The 19,642-nt window shown below is 38.2% G+C and overlaps 1 protein-coding gene and 1 pseudogene across 1 annotated transcript in view; one reads left to right on the plus strand and one right to left on the minus strand.

The window, feature by feature from the left end:
• dom (domino) overlaps positions 1–19,642 on the plus strand; it is a 485,316-nt gene that overhangs the window by 316,841 nt on the left and 148,833 nt on the right. The window contains exons 25-26 of the mRNA XM_067154429.2: positions 4,061–4,230; positions 13,441–13,637. Of these exons, the coding sequence (XP_067010530.2) occupies positions 4,061–4,230; positions 13,441–13,637 (367 nt within the window). The remainder of the gene's footprint in view (positions 1–4,060; positions 4,231–13,440; positions 13,638–19,642) is intronic.
• LOC136882214 (uncharacterized) lies at positions 18,468–19,152 on the minus strand (annotated as a pseudogene).

Below are 19,642 nucleotides of genomic sequence, written 5' to 3' on the forward strand. Positions count from 1 at the left end.
TCATGGGAATTTAGAATTTTCCATTCGGAATTGCTAGGCGGACAATAATTCCATTGTGGAGATTTATCTCCCGTATCAGACTGTTCCTCTTATAAGGGCTTCTGATAAGTTCACCTGCATACACCCCAGCGTCAGTGGGTAGGGTCTGACACATCCCACCCGTACATCCAATATGTTTTGACAAATATGACGAGTGCGGTTTTATAAGGAATTTTTAACATAAAAACGTAAACGTAAAAATCTCAGTCTTATATTAGCACAAAACAGTAATCGTCTCGTATGTTTAACATTTCTTCTGGTTTCGAGAATGCAATCGTATCCGATCATATTAAAATACTAGATTTGTGTTAAGGAGCAATTTTGATTTCTGTGTGAAATCCCAGTGACTATATTATATAGCGCCGTGTGGGTCATGCCAAAAACCTGTTCGGCTATACGATAGAAAAAAGTCAAAAAATAATATCTAACCCAGGACATGATGTAGATGTTTTATAAGTCAAACATTGGATGAAACTCATTCAGTCTTCAAGTAGAGCTGCTGAAATACGCTCTGTCTCCTAACAGTTGATTCAATCGTAATAATTACGAATCACCCACCATAATTACGCCTTTACAAATCACACACCACAAATTACGATTTTTTATTGATTTTTAAATCTAAATGTATGAAGTGTTGAAAGGATACACAAGGAATGCCATTACAGCTCGAATTCTCAGAATATTCTTTTTGGATTTCTCAGTAATCATTTAAACCCCTTTCGTTATGAAATATTTTGAGTTTTCACGCACCAAACGCAGTGTGTGCTTCTAGTACCGAAAAATAGATACCTGTGAAGTGGTTTATCTTGCGGAGTTGTCTTTTTTCGTCACATGATCAGACTTCCATGCAAGTATGAGATTTCTTTTGTCTTTGTTTTGGCGGCAAAGTGGTAACAAATTCAGTTTCATTGTGAATACTGTGTGCGTGACTGTTCAAGAAGTATTTATTGCGATTTTGCTGGCCAAATTTACATATATTGCTCTTCTAGGATATATGCTAATCGTATGTTACGGAATGCGATAGGTTTGAAATAACGAAGCGGTTTCTGGTCCAGGAAAATATGTGTAAGGACGCTACCGTGACTAGTGACGCTAGTACGGTAATAAACCAAAAATAGTTCAAAAAAATGAGGCATGGATACTGGAATGTATGGCCCTGTTTACTGCGTTTCTCAAAATCTCATTCGCACGTGTTTTGTAGTGTGTGTAGCCGCGATATTTCAGATGCACGTGATGAGGAAGAACAAGACTGAATTCCGTGCTAGTATGAACTCTGAACTGTTAAGCGCTCTGTTAGTGCAAAGGATGCACATTATATCAAAAGAAAAAGCATGTCCCCAATGTACGTTTACCAAACAGGAACAACAAGCTGCTAAGAGAGCAAGTACAGTACTCAACAAAAGAAATGATCCTTCAACTTCCACTCAGATGTGTACTGCAGATTACCTGTTACTTTAGAAAAAATCATACACTCTTTATATGCCAGTCTTTATAAATTTTTACGTCTGGTGGAATTGTATGTTGTTCATTACTTTTTCAATGATATGTAAGTTTGTAAGATCACGGGGAAAGAAATTATAAGCCCCCTTCCGTGCCCTAACGGGTGCATTACGTATTGCCTTTCTTGAAAGTTGGCATCTCTGGGTATGTCGTAGCCCTCCCTTCGTGAGATACTTTTTTTCTTGAACACTTGATCGAGTATTTAGCGTTGATACGACTGAAATTTCTGGGCGGTTGATTCAGGTAATCATTTCTTCGAGGAGCGGTTAATGCAGGATTTTTACAACATGATTTAATTAGGATGTTCGCAGGACCCTATAATTTGAATGAATAATCCGGGCAAGCATAGTTTCCGGGAATGGATAATCGAGGTTCCACTGTATTTTGAGAAAGAATTTGTATGGAAATTATTCTTATTTTGTAAGATTTGCAATTTTTTGCCTTTATAAAATAAGATTCTTTCCCCTCATAATTTTGAGCTGAGTGGGTTTTTTCCTCTCTCCACCATCAATGAAGCAGGCTTTCTGGATAGGAGCAAGACGGTTTTGTAGGTAATAAGTCTGAAAAACCGAGCCATTTCTTTCCAACAGCAATCTGGCAACACTAGGTGACGTTATTATCCCCATCCGAGTAGGCCAGAGCACCTCTACTGCACACTAATCAGTGGCAGTGTGTGTGTCAGTTACTGTTGTTAGGGCGCGACGATACTTTTGTCGCTTCATGGCCCAGGTTGGTGTGGTGTTTCTATAACTAGTAGTATATTCAGATACAGTAACGAGTGATTTGGTTTGTTCTCAGTCAAAAGGTTTCATGGAGCTTGAAAAACTGAAATGAGTTTTAAAATCTATTTCATTAGATATCGTATTAAATATTATCAAAATTTAGTGTATAAAGTCAGCGACGTAAACTATGCCTAAACAATTCAGGGGAAGGTTATATTTAAGCTTGAAATATGAATTACATATTTTTGCATTATATTCTTCGTATCGTGCCTCTCTCTCGTATTATGTTCTTGAGTAGAATGAATGGTGACCAGCCATCTCTCGTAGATAGAAAACAATGAAAACTACAGGGGTCCAAAACTTTCTACTGCAGCCTTGTAGATATAGAATAAATATGGAGATGACCATTGTTGATAAATAAACATTGTAGTAAGGTAACAATACGGTTTATATATGTGAGATGAGAGGATGGAAAAAAGGTGTAGTCATGTAATGTTCACACCATTCGCTTCCCTTGCCACCAACTTATATCCACATTCAGAATAATTAAGTCCAACAGTGTGGGGAGAGTTGGTTAATTGTTTGAGGACTTTCAAGTGTAAAACAATGGTGAAATATTGAAATCGACTTTCAACCTATTAGGCGCGACATAATAGGTTGAAAGTCGATTATGATTACAGTGCAATCATGAAAATTCAATATCCAATCATGAAATATGATTCAGATTGAATTGCCATGAAAATGAATCTCTAAAGAACAATCTTAGGGTTTTTGTAGGTAGTCACATATTCATTAGCCAAAGTGCACTAACCAACTTTGGGTTGAAAAGCAGCATTTGCATTGATGTTGGCAGAAAATAACAAATTAAGTGATCTATGTCTACCTTGTTTGGAGTAACATTTCAGACGTTCTCTTCTTTCATATGTGGTTTTTAAATATGTTTGGTTTTTGCATTATTATTATTATTATTATTATTATTATTATTATTATTATTATTATTATTATTATTATTATTATTATTATTATTATTATGTGTGACTGGGGAAGTATGGATGGACGGACGGACGGATGGATGTTCTTGCAGGGGAAAGAGACAGCCTCTGACAAACTTACTTGTGCTTCAACCTTGTCATGGATCTGGTCATCTACACTCCTTGAGGAGGCTGCTCTTTAAGAGATGTTCTTGGCAAGGGACTTACAAGAGTGGAAGTAAACCAGGTAAACCTGGGATTGTTAATGAGGGGATAGTTAGGTAGTTGATGATGAACGTGGAGCAAACTCAGGTGATAAAGAAACCAACGTAGGTTTAAGAAAGGTTACTCTGTATGGTTGGGATGAGTGACTTCATGTTAACAGATTGAGAAATGTATAGTTATTCCCTTGAAAATATTGAGGTTTACCGCAGTTAGAGACATGGCTTAGAATATCTGATCACACATTTACTTTCTGAATCAAGTGCATGAGACCAGTCTAGAGATACGGTAATACGAATGGGATTTTTGAAAGGAAACATCGCTTGCATTCCATGTAAAATTGATGGTTCTATACTTAATGACTAAATAAAGTGGTTTAAAAGTTTGAGTTAGTAAATGACTACCATGTGAAGTTAATTTACGATATTTTTACATTGTTTTATATATGTGCGCTGTACAAAAGTATTAATTTATGCTGCAAGTATTTATATCAGGTCTTTGTTATAGCGATGATTGGCCCTATGTTTGCTACAACTCAGTGTCATATTTTTTTATATATTGCGTTATTTAGTTCATATCATAACATGTACATGTTGTAATTTGCAGGTAAACTGCAGGTGCTAGACCGATTACTTCGGCAATTAAAAGCAGACCACCACAGGGTACTGATATTTACCCAGATGACAAGAATGTTGGATGTTCTCGAAGCATTCCTCAATTTTCATGGCCATATCTACCTCAGGTTAGATGGCACAACCCGTGTAGATCAGCGGCAGGTATGTAAGCACATTTCCTTCTTCGAATTCTTAATTTGGAATACAGTAAAGCCTCGTTAAGACGTTTCTGCAGGGGACAAAAAAATGTTAAGGGATGAAAAGTATTGCTGAATATGCGAATAACACTTATCCAACAGGGATATGGAAACACTACATCATTTTTTTCCGACATGAGGGCATTTTATGCCGTGAGAAACCTATTTATATATATAATTTCTCAACAGGAAAGTATTAAAGGTGTGAAAAACACGAGAGAACAAATACGAAAACATATTCTGCTGGGGCTTATAAATTAACGGGTGTGCTGTAAGGTGTAAAAAACACCAGACAACAAATATGTAAACATGAATGGGGGGCCAATAAAAACATCAAAAGTATTATTGCAGATCACAGTCTTTATAAAACAAATGTTTGTAGAAGCATTTTCTGATCACACTTTTAGACAGTGAGATTACTCTCGACCATGTGCGACTGGGAGGAATGGCTTTAGTCGTCATTTTTAATCAGACACTCAACCAACTTGTGTCATCGAGTCGAAACTCGATGGTGCGCGTGCAACATTCGTGACTTTCGCACATTTTAAGGTGTGGACGCCAGTCCACTTTCTGACGGATTTTAATTTTGTCTTCATTAATATGGAATTTAAAGTCTTTTTCTGTATTCTTTACAAGACAAATATACATCATGCTAGTCAGTTTCACACGGTTATGTTCCTAATCCATATATAGGGTAACGTATCATGCTACAAATATTCGCTACATTTCACTGTCTTACGAAATTAATTTAATTTTGGCCCATATTGATGATTGATAATTATACTGTATTGAATAAGTGGATCATCACATCCTTGTTGATACAGTTCACTGAACATGAAATAAATTCCTAACTCTTGGATCAAATGTGAAATACAAACACAAGTAAGCTCACTGTGTCATTCAGCAGTCTCACTGCTAACCGTCAAACAATGAACATTCCTGAGGCTAACGGCTTGCTCCCCGAAAGTGCAGCTTATCCTGTGAAGTTCAGGAATTCAAGGGCTTTTCCTGTAATCGCGCAACTATGGCGACGGCTCTTACCCGAGTTTGAAATCATGTTTCTTTCACAAGGGATGACTAATAACATTTTGAGCATTAGGAAAAATGTTATCATACAAAGTGGTAATAGTGAAAATTTGTGATGTGATAAGTGAGGTATATTTATATAGATTTAATACGATGAGAATCGGGACTTCGAATTTAGGACATACTAAGTGGGAGAACGTGTTAATGACTAACTCGCTAACGAGGTTTCACTGTACACTTGTGTGGAAGGTCATCTTTGATTGACCAAATCCATTATTTCCTTGTGGCTTCATATGTTTCTGCAATACCTGATAGGTTTTCATAATCAAAGGAGGCAAGTTCGATTGCTAGTTATGGTAAGAATTGTTCTCATATCAAATGTTACTTGACTGCTCATTAGTTGGTAGCCTTTGTTAAACAGTTTCCTTTAAATTTGCACAATTTATTTTTCAAATCTTGGGGTTAACATCACCTGGAATGACCCACTATGAAGATTAGCATTTTTGGTGGAATGTGCTTGGCATTATCCTCTTTGCACATTATGAGTTATCTCCACCAATGACATGTGTGTTTAAAGAATCAGGATAAAGCTCTTGCCTCTTTCTTTCTCACATTTACAATGCATTTAACCAAGACTTTCATACATTGTTCCAACCACTGGCAGAACATGTCATTGCGATTGAGATCTTTACATCATGATAACTTCATGGACTGAGCCAAAAGATAATAGAAGGCTAATCCTAAGCAAGGAGAAATATATAGTTGCCTTAAATTCAAATGTTAAAAATGTGTAATTCCAGCGGTGGAGAACATTGCATATCCACTACAGAAATTATTTTGTTCATTTCACGAAATGGTTACTCTGAGAGTTGGAAGCAGATATATATACCTAGTCTTGTCATCATAAATACTGTTACAAGGTTTTGAAAGAAAAACATGAATATACAGTGGTTAAAGATATTTTATTCTCGTAATATATTTATATTACACCTATTATAAACACCCACCACCAGTCATTTCTCAAAATGGTCACCGTTTGCCTTTATGCAAACGGCTAGTCTTTTAAGGTAGTCATCTAAGGAAGCACACACGGTCTCCATAGGAAAATCCATCACTGCTTTCACCGGGGAGTACTTCAGGCTGTCAATACTAGGTTGTCTCGTCTTGCAGACCATCTCCTCAAGCACCACAGTCTGTAATCCATGGGATTGACGTCTGGGCTGGGGGTAGGCCAGTCAGTTTGTGGTATGAATTCGGGAACATTGGCGTGAAGCCACTCCTGGGTGGTCTTGGCCGTATGTGCTGGCGCATAATCTTGCTGGAAACTCCACTCTTGATTTTTAAAAGAGTGTGTTACTTAAGGGCTTTTCTACTGTCTCTAACACTGTCTCTTTGTAGACTTTTGCTGAATTTTTTATCCCTTGTTTGCAGAAATGGAGTTCAGTGGTGCCAGAGTAGCTTTCACCCCACAAAACCATTACTGAAGCAACATTAGGGCCTTGCTGGCTTCTCAGAGCTCATGCATGGGCTTCACGAGATGATAAATACATCTTGTTGTTTAGGAAATTAAAAGTTTCTTCGATCGTAAACATTTTATCATCTGTAAAAAGAATTGTGTACCCATTTCAAGCATACCTCTGCGGGAGGCGTTTTGATTTTAGCTTCCTCTGCATCTTCAGCTGTGCTTTGAGGAAGTATCCTGTGCTTTGCTGGTAAGCTTTCATCCGAATACTTAACACACAGAACCTATTTATTTTAAAATTGTCCCTCCCCCTCCAAGACATTTAGCTTACGAACCATGTCTGATTGTGTCTGCACTGCATTTATGCAAATACGAGCCACCACTGCTTTCACAAGTGCTGGAGGCCTGCCGGAAATATTCCTTGTCTGGCCTGGTCTGTAAGAGTCCCAGTCTCAAAGAATCGCCTGATAGTGCGGTATACAAACATTCCACTAATTTTCAATGTTTTTAATGTCTTGGAAATATCACATGCAGATTTGCGTACCTTGTGAAGGGCTATTGCAGCCACAAGCTTCTCATACTCTCCCAACTCGATCATAAACACTTCAGAGAAACAACCTCTCGCTTAGATACCAAGGCTCTCAATGCCAAGGGTGACTTGTGGCAAGGAAACGATTGCAATAAAAACCTGTTTTACAGTACAGCTCAAAAGTTTATAACAGTATTTATGACAAGAATAGGTATACTCCGCACGGCCTTACTTCTAAATTGAAGTTTCGCAAAACAAATTAGCATCGCCTTCCCTCTGTTGCCAGCACGCTACGCCTGCGAGAACAGCTGATGCAATATGACCGCGGTAAACAGCCCTTTTAAATTGTAATACATACTCAGAAAAACGAATGAATATGGATTGAAAACAAATTCACAAGAACTACACTTTCTAACAATATCTGGCACTAAAAGAGAATATATTATTAACAATAAAAGAGAATGAGGAAATAATACATCACTAACGGCTGATGGCTGGCACAGAAAGGAGGTTATGGCCTACAAAGGGAACACTCTACTGACCTCAGTGTCACTGGAACCCTCCTACAATATGAAAAACACACTAAATATTGAAGGAAAATGCAAAAGGTCGTGAACCGTACCGAATACCATACACGCTGAGCGAGAGAGATTAACCACGTGGCGAATGTAAATATTAGCAAATACAGTAGAGACACTGTATTTGATATTAGAGTTGGCAACTGGGTTTCGAGATCGTGCTCTGCCGATATAAATCGATATGAATGGCAGCTTGGGATTGGTTGGATGTCTATGCTTCAGCGCATAACCACCAGACAGAGCCAAAATCTGATAAAACGTCAATTTAGAAGTAGAGCCGTACGGAGTATAGAAGTGCTTGCAATAGCCAGTGTCCAAAATTAGCCATATTATTAGCAACAGTACGAGCAAGGCTTAATGGGCATCTTCGTGTGTAGTTTTGTGTTATTCTATGGTGATGTAATGAGTTAATAAATCATTGTGTTCTTATAAAGAGAAATCATTCTATTGCTTGTGTACATGCACGATCATGTTTTTACCCATGTTCTTGAATGTTTGTAATTTTATGTTGTATGTTCTGTTGCTAGTTGATTTAGTGAGCAAAGAACAGCTGGTGGAAATCTTGTTTCCATGGTATACCGACTGCTTTTGTTGGAAAGTATAATCTAACTTGCCTTTGTAATCCCCAGTGCTCACAACCAGATCTTAGCCTTTCTTGGGGAAGATCTGGCCTTACATTTTTGGGGTATATAAAATGTCTCTTTAAACTCAGGTGTCAGAAATTCCTATGACACTTGTATCCTGTCGGAGACTACAGGTTTCTTTTGGTTTTCTTTGATTTTCAATACAATGTAATTAAAACTTGTGAAAATTTAGTTATTTTATTACCTTCATTATACTCTTATAAGATAAAATGGGTAATCGGAAGGAAAATCTGATAAAGCACTGCTGCTGGAGTTCTTTTACATGCCGGTAATTCTGTTGACACAGGACTGACATAATGGAGCCTCTTCAAATACCACTGAACTGATTTGGCATCCCACCTGCCAACTTTGGTTCAGAAACCCAGCACTGTAAGTGTCTATAAGCCATTCAGTCTTGTGATTTATTAAAAAATGAAAAGTCTGAAGGAAACAATAGATGAATAGTGGACATTTGTGAAGAATGTGATCTGTAGGGCTATCGAAGGAAATTTAAGGAAGGAAAGTTCCACTAAAAGTCAATGAATAACTCAAGTGATAAAATATCAAGAGCTTAGATGAAAAAGAACTTCATGGATAAGAATGCATCATAGAAAGATGGCAGGATGATATCCAGCAGTTGTATCAAGGTAAAGAAGTAGATGATACTAAAATATGGTACTTTAAGTACGTAGGAGGCCATTTGTGTAGAGAAGAAAGAGGACATGATGAAATTTTGTGTGTATTGATGTTACCAAGATACGCGGCCTTATCTACGCTTCCCCTGTCAGGACTGAAGATCTTTGTAGATGGTCCCTTGCAGAGCGTTTATGTCTGCTCTCACACTGGAGCTGGGAAGCAGAAATGCTCTTGTTGGGGGCTGAGAAGGAATGGATGTTGAAAATAATTCCCATTTTGTCACACATAGTAACGTAGCATAAACACGATGCCAAGTCTGTACGGAAAGACCTCGGTTTGGTCTATTTATTCCGTCTTCCTAACTTGTTCCCTTTTTCCACACTGGTGGTTGTGTTTATATTTCTCTCCATGTTCTTATCCTCCTTCCTGGATTTCTGTATTGAAGGTATGGGTAACTGTAGTACACGTTGTTGAAGAGATAATCGCTTACTCTGTGCGTTGTTACAGTGTTGGTCAACCCCTCATACTGATCCTGAAGTTCTGAGGGACGTAAGTGTGAATGGCTCTCCCAATCAGTAGCTTGTAGTAATGTACTCACTTCCTTGCTCTCTTTGCAGTTTCAAATTTTGTGCAGTATTGCTGATCTTGATATGATCTCTTCCTTCCAGTATGAAAGAAAGCCAAATGATGGTTAAATATTTAAAAATTCTGGCATGTAGAAGGCCTTCATTCAAACTTTTCGGAATGATCTTTATAGCTATTCTCTTTGCCGTGTAGAGCTTCAGTTACTGGCTCAAGGGCTTGAATTTTTACGTGACTGCCACTGATTTCCTGTATTTATCACTGTACATGAAAGAAAGCCTTGCACTATTTTAGTTATACTATTTTAGTGAATAACCAACCATTAGCGACATCGAAGTTTATGCTTGAGGTCTCTTCTGCTGAAAATGTTTGAACAACTTATAGCTAAGATCCTACTTGTCCTTCTGAACAGAATACTGAGTTTCATTAAAATCCATTTTCCCATGATGCTTTAACAGATGTTTGGGTCATCGATTCATAGACTGGTTTGATGCAGCCTGCCATGCCACCCTATCCTGAACTAACCTTTTCATTTCTATGTAAATGCTACGTCTACTGTAATCTGTTGGTCATATTCATACCTTTGTCTATCCATGCCATATTTACCGCCTACACTTCCCTCAAAAACTAACAGAACACGTCCTGGGTGTCTTATGATATGTCCAGTAATTCTCTTCTTCTGGTCAAATTTTGCCAAATTGTTCTCACCTCGCCTATTCAATTCATTATCTCTTTATTTGTGATTCGATCTACCGATCTCACTTTCACCATTCTTCTGTAACACCACATTTCAGAAACTTCTATTACACTGTCCAGCAATGGTTTCATAGCTGCCATTGAGTATTGCTTTTTAGGATGGCTGAATCAGGATCCGATGTTAATTTTTCCCCATGACATCACATTTTCTAAAAAAAATCCTATATTACATTTATTTCATCACATGCACAAGTGCACTTCTTACATTGTTAGGAAAAGTGTTGCTTTAATTTAGATATCCATATTCTTTTATTAATTTATTTGATTCTTTTAGGGCCGGTTGCATAAAAGTTAATCTAAGTTCAACCACCTGAAACTGATCTCCAGTCAAGCTGAACTTAGAATTTTGGTTGTATAAACATTAATCCAAGATCATGTCTTCTTGATGGAAGATCAAATCTAACTGGTGAATTTTCTCAGATTAACCTGGTTGAACTAAGTTCACAGAAGGAATATAATTATTTTTGTGAGAAATAAATCTGTTTAGGTGTCTATAACACAATAACAAAGAAAATAATAAATAGGCCTACTGTTGATTAAAGTAAAATGGAAAGTAATGCTAATTGTAATTATTTAAACAATAATCCTACTATTAACAAGTTGTTTGTTCTCCACTGTTTTATGCGTAGGGCCTATAGGTTATGCTATTTTCAGATTTCAGATTACTCTGACGTTTCATCTGAGAATGGAGAGTTTGAACTCCAAAGAGCTCCTCGCGTGTTTCAACATAGAAGGAATCCCTTGTTAGAACTAAATGATCGACAATTTAAATACGGTTTCGATTACGAAAACGTGTAGTTGAAGAACTAGAACAAAGATTACATCTACAATTAAGGACACAAACTAAACGAAATCATGCACTGAATTCAATGTTCATGATCCTTCTCACACTAAGATTTTACGCAACTGGAAGCTTCCAAATAGTAAATGGAGATGTATTCAATGTAAATAAAGGAACTGCAAGTAGGACTATACACAAAGTCACTAGAGAGATTGCAGCTCTAAAACCTTAATTCAACAAGATGCCTGCTGAGGAGGGTAAAGTAAGAAGGACATATATTTTTCCTCTTTCTTAAAATTTGCAGTATGCGTCTTCTTGTTACTCATCTTTCTTCTCCATTTTGCGGCTTTGTTTACATATCGCAGACAAATGAATGTCGAATGGCGTCGAGAATTGTCGATCGTTTCTATCTAAATCGCATGTTCGATACAACTCGATTCGATACAATCGCAATTATCTCTCTTGTTTAGCGATGTTGTCAACTCTGTTTCGTCGACCTTAGATCAAAATTGAACTTGGTTCAGTGATCTCAGATTAGTGTTATACAACTCACGCAGAGAAAAGAACGAAGTTCATTTCCGATCTTCGATCAAAAGTGAACTACAGTTAGCGATTTTTATGCAACCGGCCCTTATTAGTTCGATGTCCTCTAGCCATCTCATAGTCCTGTATGACAACGCTCAGAGTGTAGTGCCGGAAACTATGTACAACGTAGCCGGCAATGCACGGTTTGGCTGAGTGGCGTTATTCTCTCGTGCTTCGTCCGCTACAGTCTGAGTTGTGTTTCGCTTGCTAGTGAAAAGAGATTTATCTTCATAAGGGGTCCATATGCGAGTGACGTACTGGGTAAATATTTTTATTGAACTTACATCTATCAACATGCCACGACATGGCTGCAAGATCAATCCAGATACATCCTGCTATGTATGTGGAAGTTTCGTGCCGATGAGACAGCGGCGCAGTATAACCAAATTCGTGAGAAAGGCCTACTATGCCTACTTTGGCTTGAAACTTGGAGACCAAGACAAGCTGTGGGCACCACATACTGTTTGTGGAACCTTTATAGAGCAGTTACGGCAATGGGTGAACGGTAAGCGAACTGCATTGCCATTTGGTATTCCAATGGTGTGACGAGAACTGCCAGACCACAGTACTCACTGCTACTTCTGTTCTGTGAATGTGAAGGGATTTAACAGCAGCAACGAAGGTAACATTGTGAATCCAAGCAATATTCGATCTGCAATTTTACCCGTTCCTCATGGTCCTGATACACCAGTATCACAGCGTCCAGAACATTTACAGGATTCTGAATCTGATGCAGAAATGACAGGCACTAACTCTGACTGCGATTTCTCTCCTGAACGTGTTGACAAAGAATCGAGACTGTTCGAGCAAAGTGCATTAAATGTGCATCATAGTTTTCTTCATGACTACTTGCACTTTTTTCTGAAGAGCTTTCAATGTCGAACTCGCATTCTTGAATGTCACTTGGGGTTCCGAATACTTGCAAATGAATCATAAAACGCAGAACGAAAAGAAATATCAGCATGGTATAACAAACACTCGACACAGATATCCTTTCGAACTTGACCACCAGCTAGTTTCAGAAAATCCCAACAGATGTCATCAAATGTACAGGTCTCTTGAACTCGGGTCATCTTTGGACGTACCAGCAACGTTCGGCTAACCAAACAAGAGTAAACTCTGAATCCCATCAGCAATGTGTCGAGGATTATGAAAATGGCTGAAGTTGATATTCTATCCCTATGAAGATCTATCACTGCCATACTGTTTACATAATCACCCCAGTCTATTGTACTACATCCGAAAACAAACTTCCTCTTCTACAGCTAACCTCAACTGACCTTCAGAGTACAGACTTGGCAGGTTTGATCCTGGCTCAGTCCGATCATACTTGAATGTGCTCAAATATATCAGCCTCGTGTCGGTAGATTGCCACATAAAAGTAGTTAGCGGGACATAAAGCCAATAACATTGTGTAGCTACACTCAGACTGTCTAATCCCCTAATGTATTGTTGCAAGGCTGGTTTCGGCCTTGAAAACCAGTGGTATTTGAACAGTAACAGGAAGTTGATGGTTTAATAAATCATATTGCTGTCTTTTTTTCTGGTATGAGTATGTAGGATTTTGTCATTTAAGAGTGTGATAATAATTCTGAAGTTTTGCATTGTTTACTTTAGATCCTCATGGAGCGTTTCAATGCAGACAAGCGCATCTTCTGTTTTATCCTTTCTACTCGTTCTGGTGGGATTGGCGTGAATCTTACCGGAGCTGACACTGTGATATTTTATGATAGTGATTGGAATCCAACAATGGATGCTCAGGCTCAGGATAGATGTCATCGGATTGGCCAGACTCGAGATGTCCATATCTATCGGTAAGGCTTTTGTATCTTCACTTGGTCTTGCCTGTGGAAAAATTATTGTTTGTTCTGGAATGAATTGTTAAGTATTCTATGTGCTGGGAAATTCTGCTGAAGAAGAGAGGGAATTTAATTCAATCTAGAGGAAATTTTCATTTGCTTGATGAATAACAAATTGAACACATTTCATGTATTACCTAGCTGCTATTTCATGGAGGATGGGCTAATAGGTGAAAAATGTGGTGTAAGCATACTCCTTACTGACCCCTTGCTCGTTGTTGTATTTCTGAGTATGGAATGGAAGGGAAGAAACACATGCAATTCAGTTCCGGTATAAGAAGACAGGAATAGATGGAGCACATAGGATGAAAACACAATGACAGGTCAGTGTCGGAAGAGGGAGAAATAGAGAGAAAACATGAAAGAACAAGAACAATCCACGGATATATTGGCTCTCTCCTCATCAATCCCAGTTCTTCTACGACAGGTCTCCTATTTTTGTGTGTTCTCACGCTGACCTGTCATTGTATATTTCCTGTTATGTCTCCCTTTCATTGGACCTGTCTTTGTATACATGACTTTGAATTGCTTTTGTTTGTTCCTTTCTATTTACTACTGATATTGACCATTTGCGTTCTTTTCCTCCTTTTGTCTTTGTTGTGTGTTCCTATTCTTTTGCTTTCTGTTTTCATCTTATTTTTTCCCATTGTTTATCCGGCTTTCTTCTTATCTGCCACTTCCTACATCATGATACGAGTTGAGGCACCTGTTTTTTTTCACAACATGCAAAATCACAATTATTCTGCAAAATTGAACAAATTTGACTCATAATGCATAACTGTTTACCTTAAAGCAAAATTTGCGAAATAATTGAGAGAATTATGGTGAATCACTCTTCGATCCAAGAATTTTAATGGATGGTAATTTAGAAAATAATGAGGTGTCTCATCTAAGAAAGCAAATTCCTATTCTACGAGAACATTCAGAATCAGAATATCTTGAACCTTGCACGGTGTTTAAGGATCTATTTAGTAGTTCATGCAAAGCAGGTAAAGATATTGATGTGATTACCATTCTTCTTTCTCTGAAACCACTGGGCGAGTTGGCCGTGCGGTTACGGGCGCACAGCTGTGAGCTTTCATCCGGGAGATGGTGGGTTCATATCCCACTGTCGGCAGGCCTGAAGATGGGTGTTGTGTGGTTTCTCATTTTCACACCAGGCAAATGCTGGGGTTGTACCTTAAGGCCATAGGCGCTTCCTTCCCAGTCCAACCCATTTCCTATCCCATCGTCGCCATAAGACCTATCTGTGTTGGTGTGACGTAAAGCAAATAGCTTTCCCTGAAATCGGAATATGGGCATTTTGTGGTGGGAACTGCAGTGAAGGAGTTTGGATACCAGTCCGTAATGCTGATAGAGGTCATTTCAACGTATTGTAATGTAATATCTGACAGCAGAACAGGTCTGACTCCCAGGAACATAGAATTCATGGTATCTGTCTTTTTCAGACTGATGTGTAAATTATGTACGTAGGCTTAGGCCCTGCTTGTTAAAGTGACAATATATTTTTTCTTAACGCCCATGCTTTGATGTATATGTAATACCATATTGAGCCGAATAATCCCCGCACCCTAACTTTAGGAAGGCTGATTTTGAAGAAAATGCCAACATTGACTCAAATAAAACCGGCACCCCAATTTCGTGCCTCAATTTTTTAAAGAAAATATGCGGGTATTATTCGCGTAAATACGGTATGTAATTTCTGCAGAAGCATAACTCTCATGTTTCTTCCACATGTATACTATCAACTATGTTCAGTTTTATTCCTGAAGAATGGAAATAAAATTTAGTGAAATTGGTGAATTAAAATAAAAATAGGGGAAAATATATCAGAGTAACTTCAAAAATGGTGAAATCAGGCAAAAATAATCGCTATAATCATGTGTCTCTAACAATAAGTGTTGGAGCCTGCCCTTCAGGTGAAACCACAGAACACCAATATATAACAGAAGTGCACAGTCCATGTTAGAGCTTGGAAACAAAGATGACTGCAGCGCTCGTAGTGGTCTGGATGCTAAGTGATAGCACAGCCGAATGGATTCCTTCCTGCGCTAGCGAGAGCGACGGATCAAGTTGGCCGTGGTTATAGGTATGAGAATCTTAGCTTGCAAATTACCTCCTGGTATAAGAACTTTCATTTAGTTATATAGGACAGGTCGCCTTCCCACACGTTTCTCAATATCTTAACATGTTGAATAATATGTAATAGTCTACATTTTTCCTCTCATAATGAATATGGCATGAATGAGCAATATGTTTTACTACTGGTTCATAAATTACTTTGTATTTTCAGACTTTCGTATACACAATGAAACGGAATTCAGTTTGTTAAAATACTGAGAAACGTGTGGGGACGCAGGATATTCTAAATAACAAATCAAAAGTTTTCATGCCAGGAAGTACTCTGCAAGCTAAGATTCTCATACCTATCACCGCGGCCAGCTCACTAAATTCGGAAACCTACAAGCTGAAAAATAAACTTTGTCATTGGGAACAGGACCACAACGTCGCATACAATGACATTGTGTGTTCAGTTTGGAATGAGGAGCTTTGAGTGGTTTGTATTCTGTGGGAGAAACACTAACTTAATCTTATCAATCAATAAAAACAAAATCATGATGACATTTGGAGTTTATTGAATTGCAACTTAATACATTGAAAACACTACAAACATTATAAATAACAGGAAAAGCAGATGAAACTGATCTTTCCATCAGAGAAAGGATAGGTACATGAAAGAAGACAGTCTGTCAATCAATCATCAGCGATCTGCGTTTAGAGTTGTCGCAGAGGTGGTAGTTCCATTACAATGTTTACCACCATACAAGTCTTCAAATTGCCTAGGCCTTCATCAGTTAATGAAGACTACAGTACCATGGTTTCAGCAAAACTACAAGCATCAATAAAATACATATATTTTCATTATAGACGGTTAGGCCCTTCACCGTTCACCCTACAATCCTCTGTGAATTAACTATGCCTCTTCAGAGCCCTCTTTTCGCAATTAGCTCTGTGGTTTTGTTTAGTTCTCGCAACTAGCTCCGTGGTTTCATTTAGTTCTACACCTCTGACTTTTAAGTGTTGGTTATGGTGATTATTGATTTGAGAAGTAGTACACATAACCAACCATCCTCTATAGGCCTATAACACTAATCAGAGAGAAAAAATGGAAGGAATCCACCACTTTGAAAAGTGAAGATATCAGCCAAAGGAAGACAAGGGCCATGAAAATGAAAGACCGCCTAGGATTCGCAACCTAGTACCGTCAGGGTCGCAAAGAACAAAAGCTGACCAAGGGAGGTCTGATAAAATAAGATGAAAGCGCGGAGCCTGACAAGTAATTGGACGCAATGCAGTACTCAGCTAAGGGTTCCATGGTCACCAACCCACGCTCCCAAGTTTGGAGCCACTAGGGCCACTTTTAGTCGCCTCTTATGACAGGCAGGATATACTGTGGGTGTTATTCTATCCCCCCCACCCCCCCAAAGGTGAACCTGACCTTAAAATCCCTAAGAATTCTATCTAATCATTGCCCAGGTCTTACCCTCCATAACCAAGTCCATTATTTCCCTAGGAATCATCTTCATCCATTAGTTCCTCCTGTGGGTGTGGCGATAGAACAACACCCACAATATCCCCTGTCTGTCATAAGAGACGACTAAAAGGGGCCCTGGAATTGCGAGCGTGGGTTAGCGACCACGAGGCCCTTACCTGAGTCCTAGCATTTCTTCCACTTACTTGGACCAGGCTCCTCACAGTCTATCCTATCCAACTTCCCTTGGTCAACTCTTGTTCTTTTCTAACTCTGATGGTATTACATATGGAGGTCTAGGGAGTAATTCATTTTCCTGCTCCTTGTGGCCCTTTCCTTTCTTTGACAGGTTACTTCATTCTTTGAAGTGTCGGATCCGAGGACTCTCAGGACCACTCAACCTTTGCCCAAGGTTCACGAACTAGGATGTGACTACAGAAACCCACACCATGAACCAATACAGCATATACAGATAATATTTACAACCACACAAGTCTTAAAATTCCTCAGCCTACGTATGACAATGTGTAACCTAATCAATGAAGGACAAGCAGTAGGCCTGTACAATACGCTATACATATATAATGCTTACAACCACACAAGTCTTAAAACGAAATTACCTAAGCCAACATATGGCATAGCAAACCCAATCGACCAATGAAGAAAATATATTGGTGCCAGCAAATAGGACAAGCAATCATATAGTCTATACAACTGCACAAGTCTTAAAACTACCTAAGCCTCCATACAGCTAACCTGATAATAAATTCTAGCAAAATTAACACTGTTTACAAACACAAACTAGGATTTGAATTCTTCTAAACCTTTTTGTCATGTCCAGCTGAATACTTTCTCTCAGCCAAATGTTTACACTCTTTTAAATGAGAAATGGAAGAGCTGCCTGCAAAATTACATTTTCAAGACAATGTTTCCTACAAAAAGAGTAGGCTGGCCTGGAAAATACACCTTTAAGGCTATCTTCTAATGCTTCTGTATGACCATATGTGTCCAAAAATATATACAATGGGTCATGAACATGAAGCAGAAAATCTTTCATTTGTTCACTGGCATACTGCAAGTTAGCTGATGAACTGTTTTCTTTGAAATATGTAAATAAATGGCCTTAAGTCAAGTTAGGTGAATATAGATTTCCCTTGCACACATCACACTCATTATTTATACCTAACACTTTCAAATATATCCTTCTACATACGTCACAGCTTGATTGTCCTCTTAAAAGTTCAGAGTGGGATTTACTGGTCTGGCTTGAGACAGTAATTTATACCTTCACAATCATCAGAGCCAGTGCCACATATGTACTCCTGGATTGTCATCATCAGCACTTTTAAAAACTGATATAAATTGCTAAAGGGAAAACAATTATCACTGTCACATTTACCCATAGTCTTGAAGGGCAAAGCCATATTATTTGCAATACAAGTTTCTAAAGGTATTACAAACTGAAAACATGTAGGATTTGTGTTGGAAATGCCATGCTGTCATATGCAACATAATGCATTCTCTAAGGGCTCCTGATTGACAGCTTTCATATTAAGATACCTGAATCCTACTTTCTTCTACCTATTCCACAAAAACATAAAAGATCTTATAGTAATCTGCCACCCATCAATGAAACTGAATGTGCATGTCTTATGTCTACCTGTTTTAAGGTCTCTTATTTTCCAGGTACCTATCTCTTTTAGAATAATGTTCCAAAACTCAGTGTGTGGAGAATTTCCTGAAAGAGCACATCTATACATCTTACTTTCATGGGCATTCTGGTTACAACTGTTCAAAGAATCCAGAAGGTTGTCACTTACTTCTACAAATTCTGCTATGTATATAGCTTCTGAGGGCAACACTTCGAGTAGCTACATATGTTTCAATTACAGCTGCCACAGTATGGCTTAACAGTGCAGCAGCAACTTTAACTTGAATTCACATAGCCATCCTGGAAGTTTAAATGTTTTTTCTCAGTTTGGACAAAGACGACAGACTAGGCAAACTGGAGCAAATATTCATTTATAGGAAGGGGAGTTAGGTATTAGAATAACTTACCAAGGGAAAAGTTCAATAAATTTCCAATTTCTTTTAAATCATTTCGGAAAAGGCTAGGAAAACAACAGAAAGGGAATCTGCCACCTGGGCGACTGCCTTAAATGCAGATCAGTATTTATTTATTGATTTAAATCTTTTCTCTTGGTCTATGTTGAATATTTAATGTACTTAAATTTTACCACCCTGTGATCATTAACCTGAATCTTATTTTCATTTAACGCACTTCTGGTATTTTTCAGAAGGGGAACATGATACATGACAACAATTGGTTCACTATTCACAAGAAAATGGAATGGACTGGGTCTATCTAAATTACCTTGACAATGCTTTCTGATTTTTCAAGCCATAGTCACAAATTGTGCAAACAACT

Source organism: Anabrus simplex, chromosome 10, assembly GCF_040414725.1.
Source record: "Anabrus simplex isolate iqAnaSimp1 chromosome 10, ASM4041472v1, whole genome shotgun sequence".
Classification (NCBI taxonomy): Eukaryota; Metazoa; Arthropoda; class Insecta; order Orthoptera; family Tettigoniidae; genus Anabrus; species Anabrus simplex.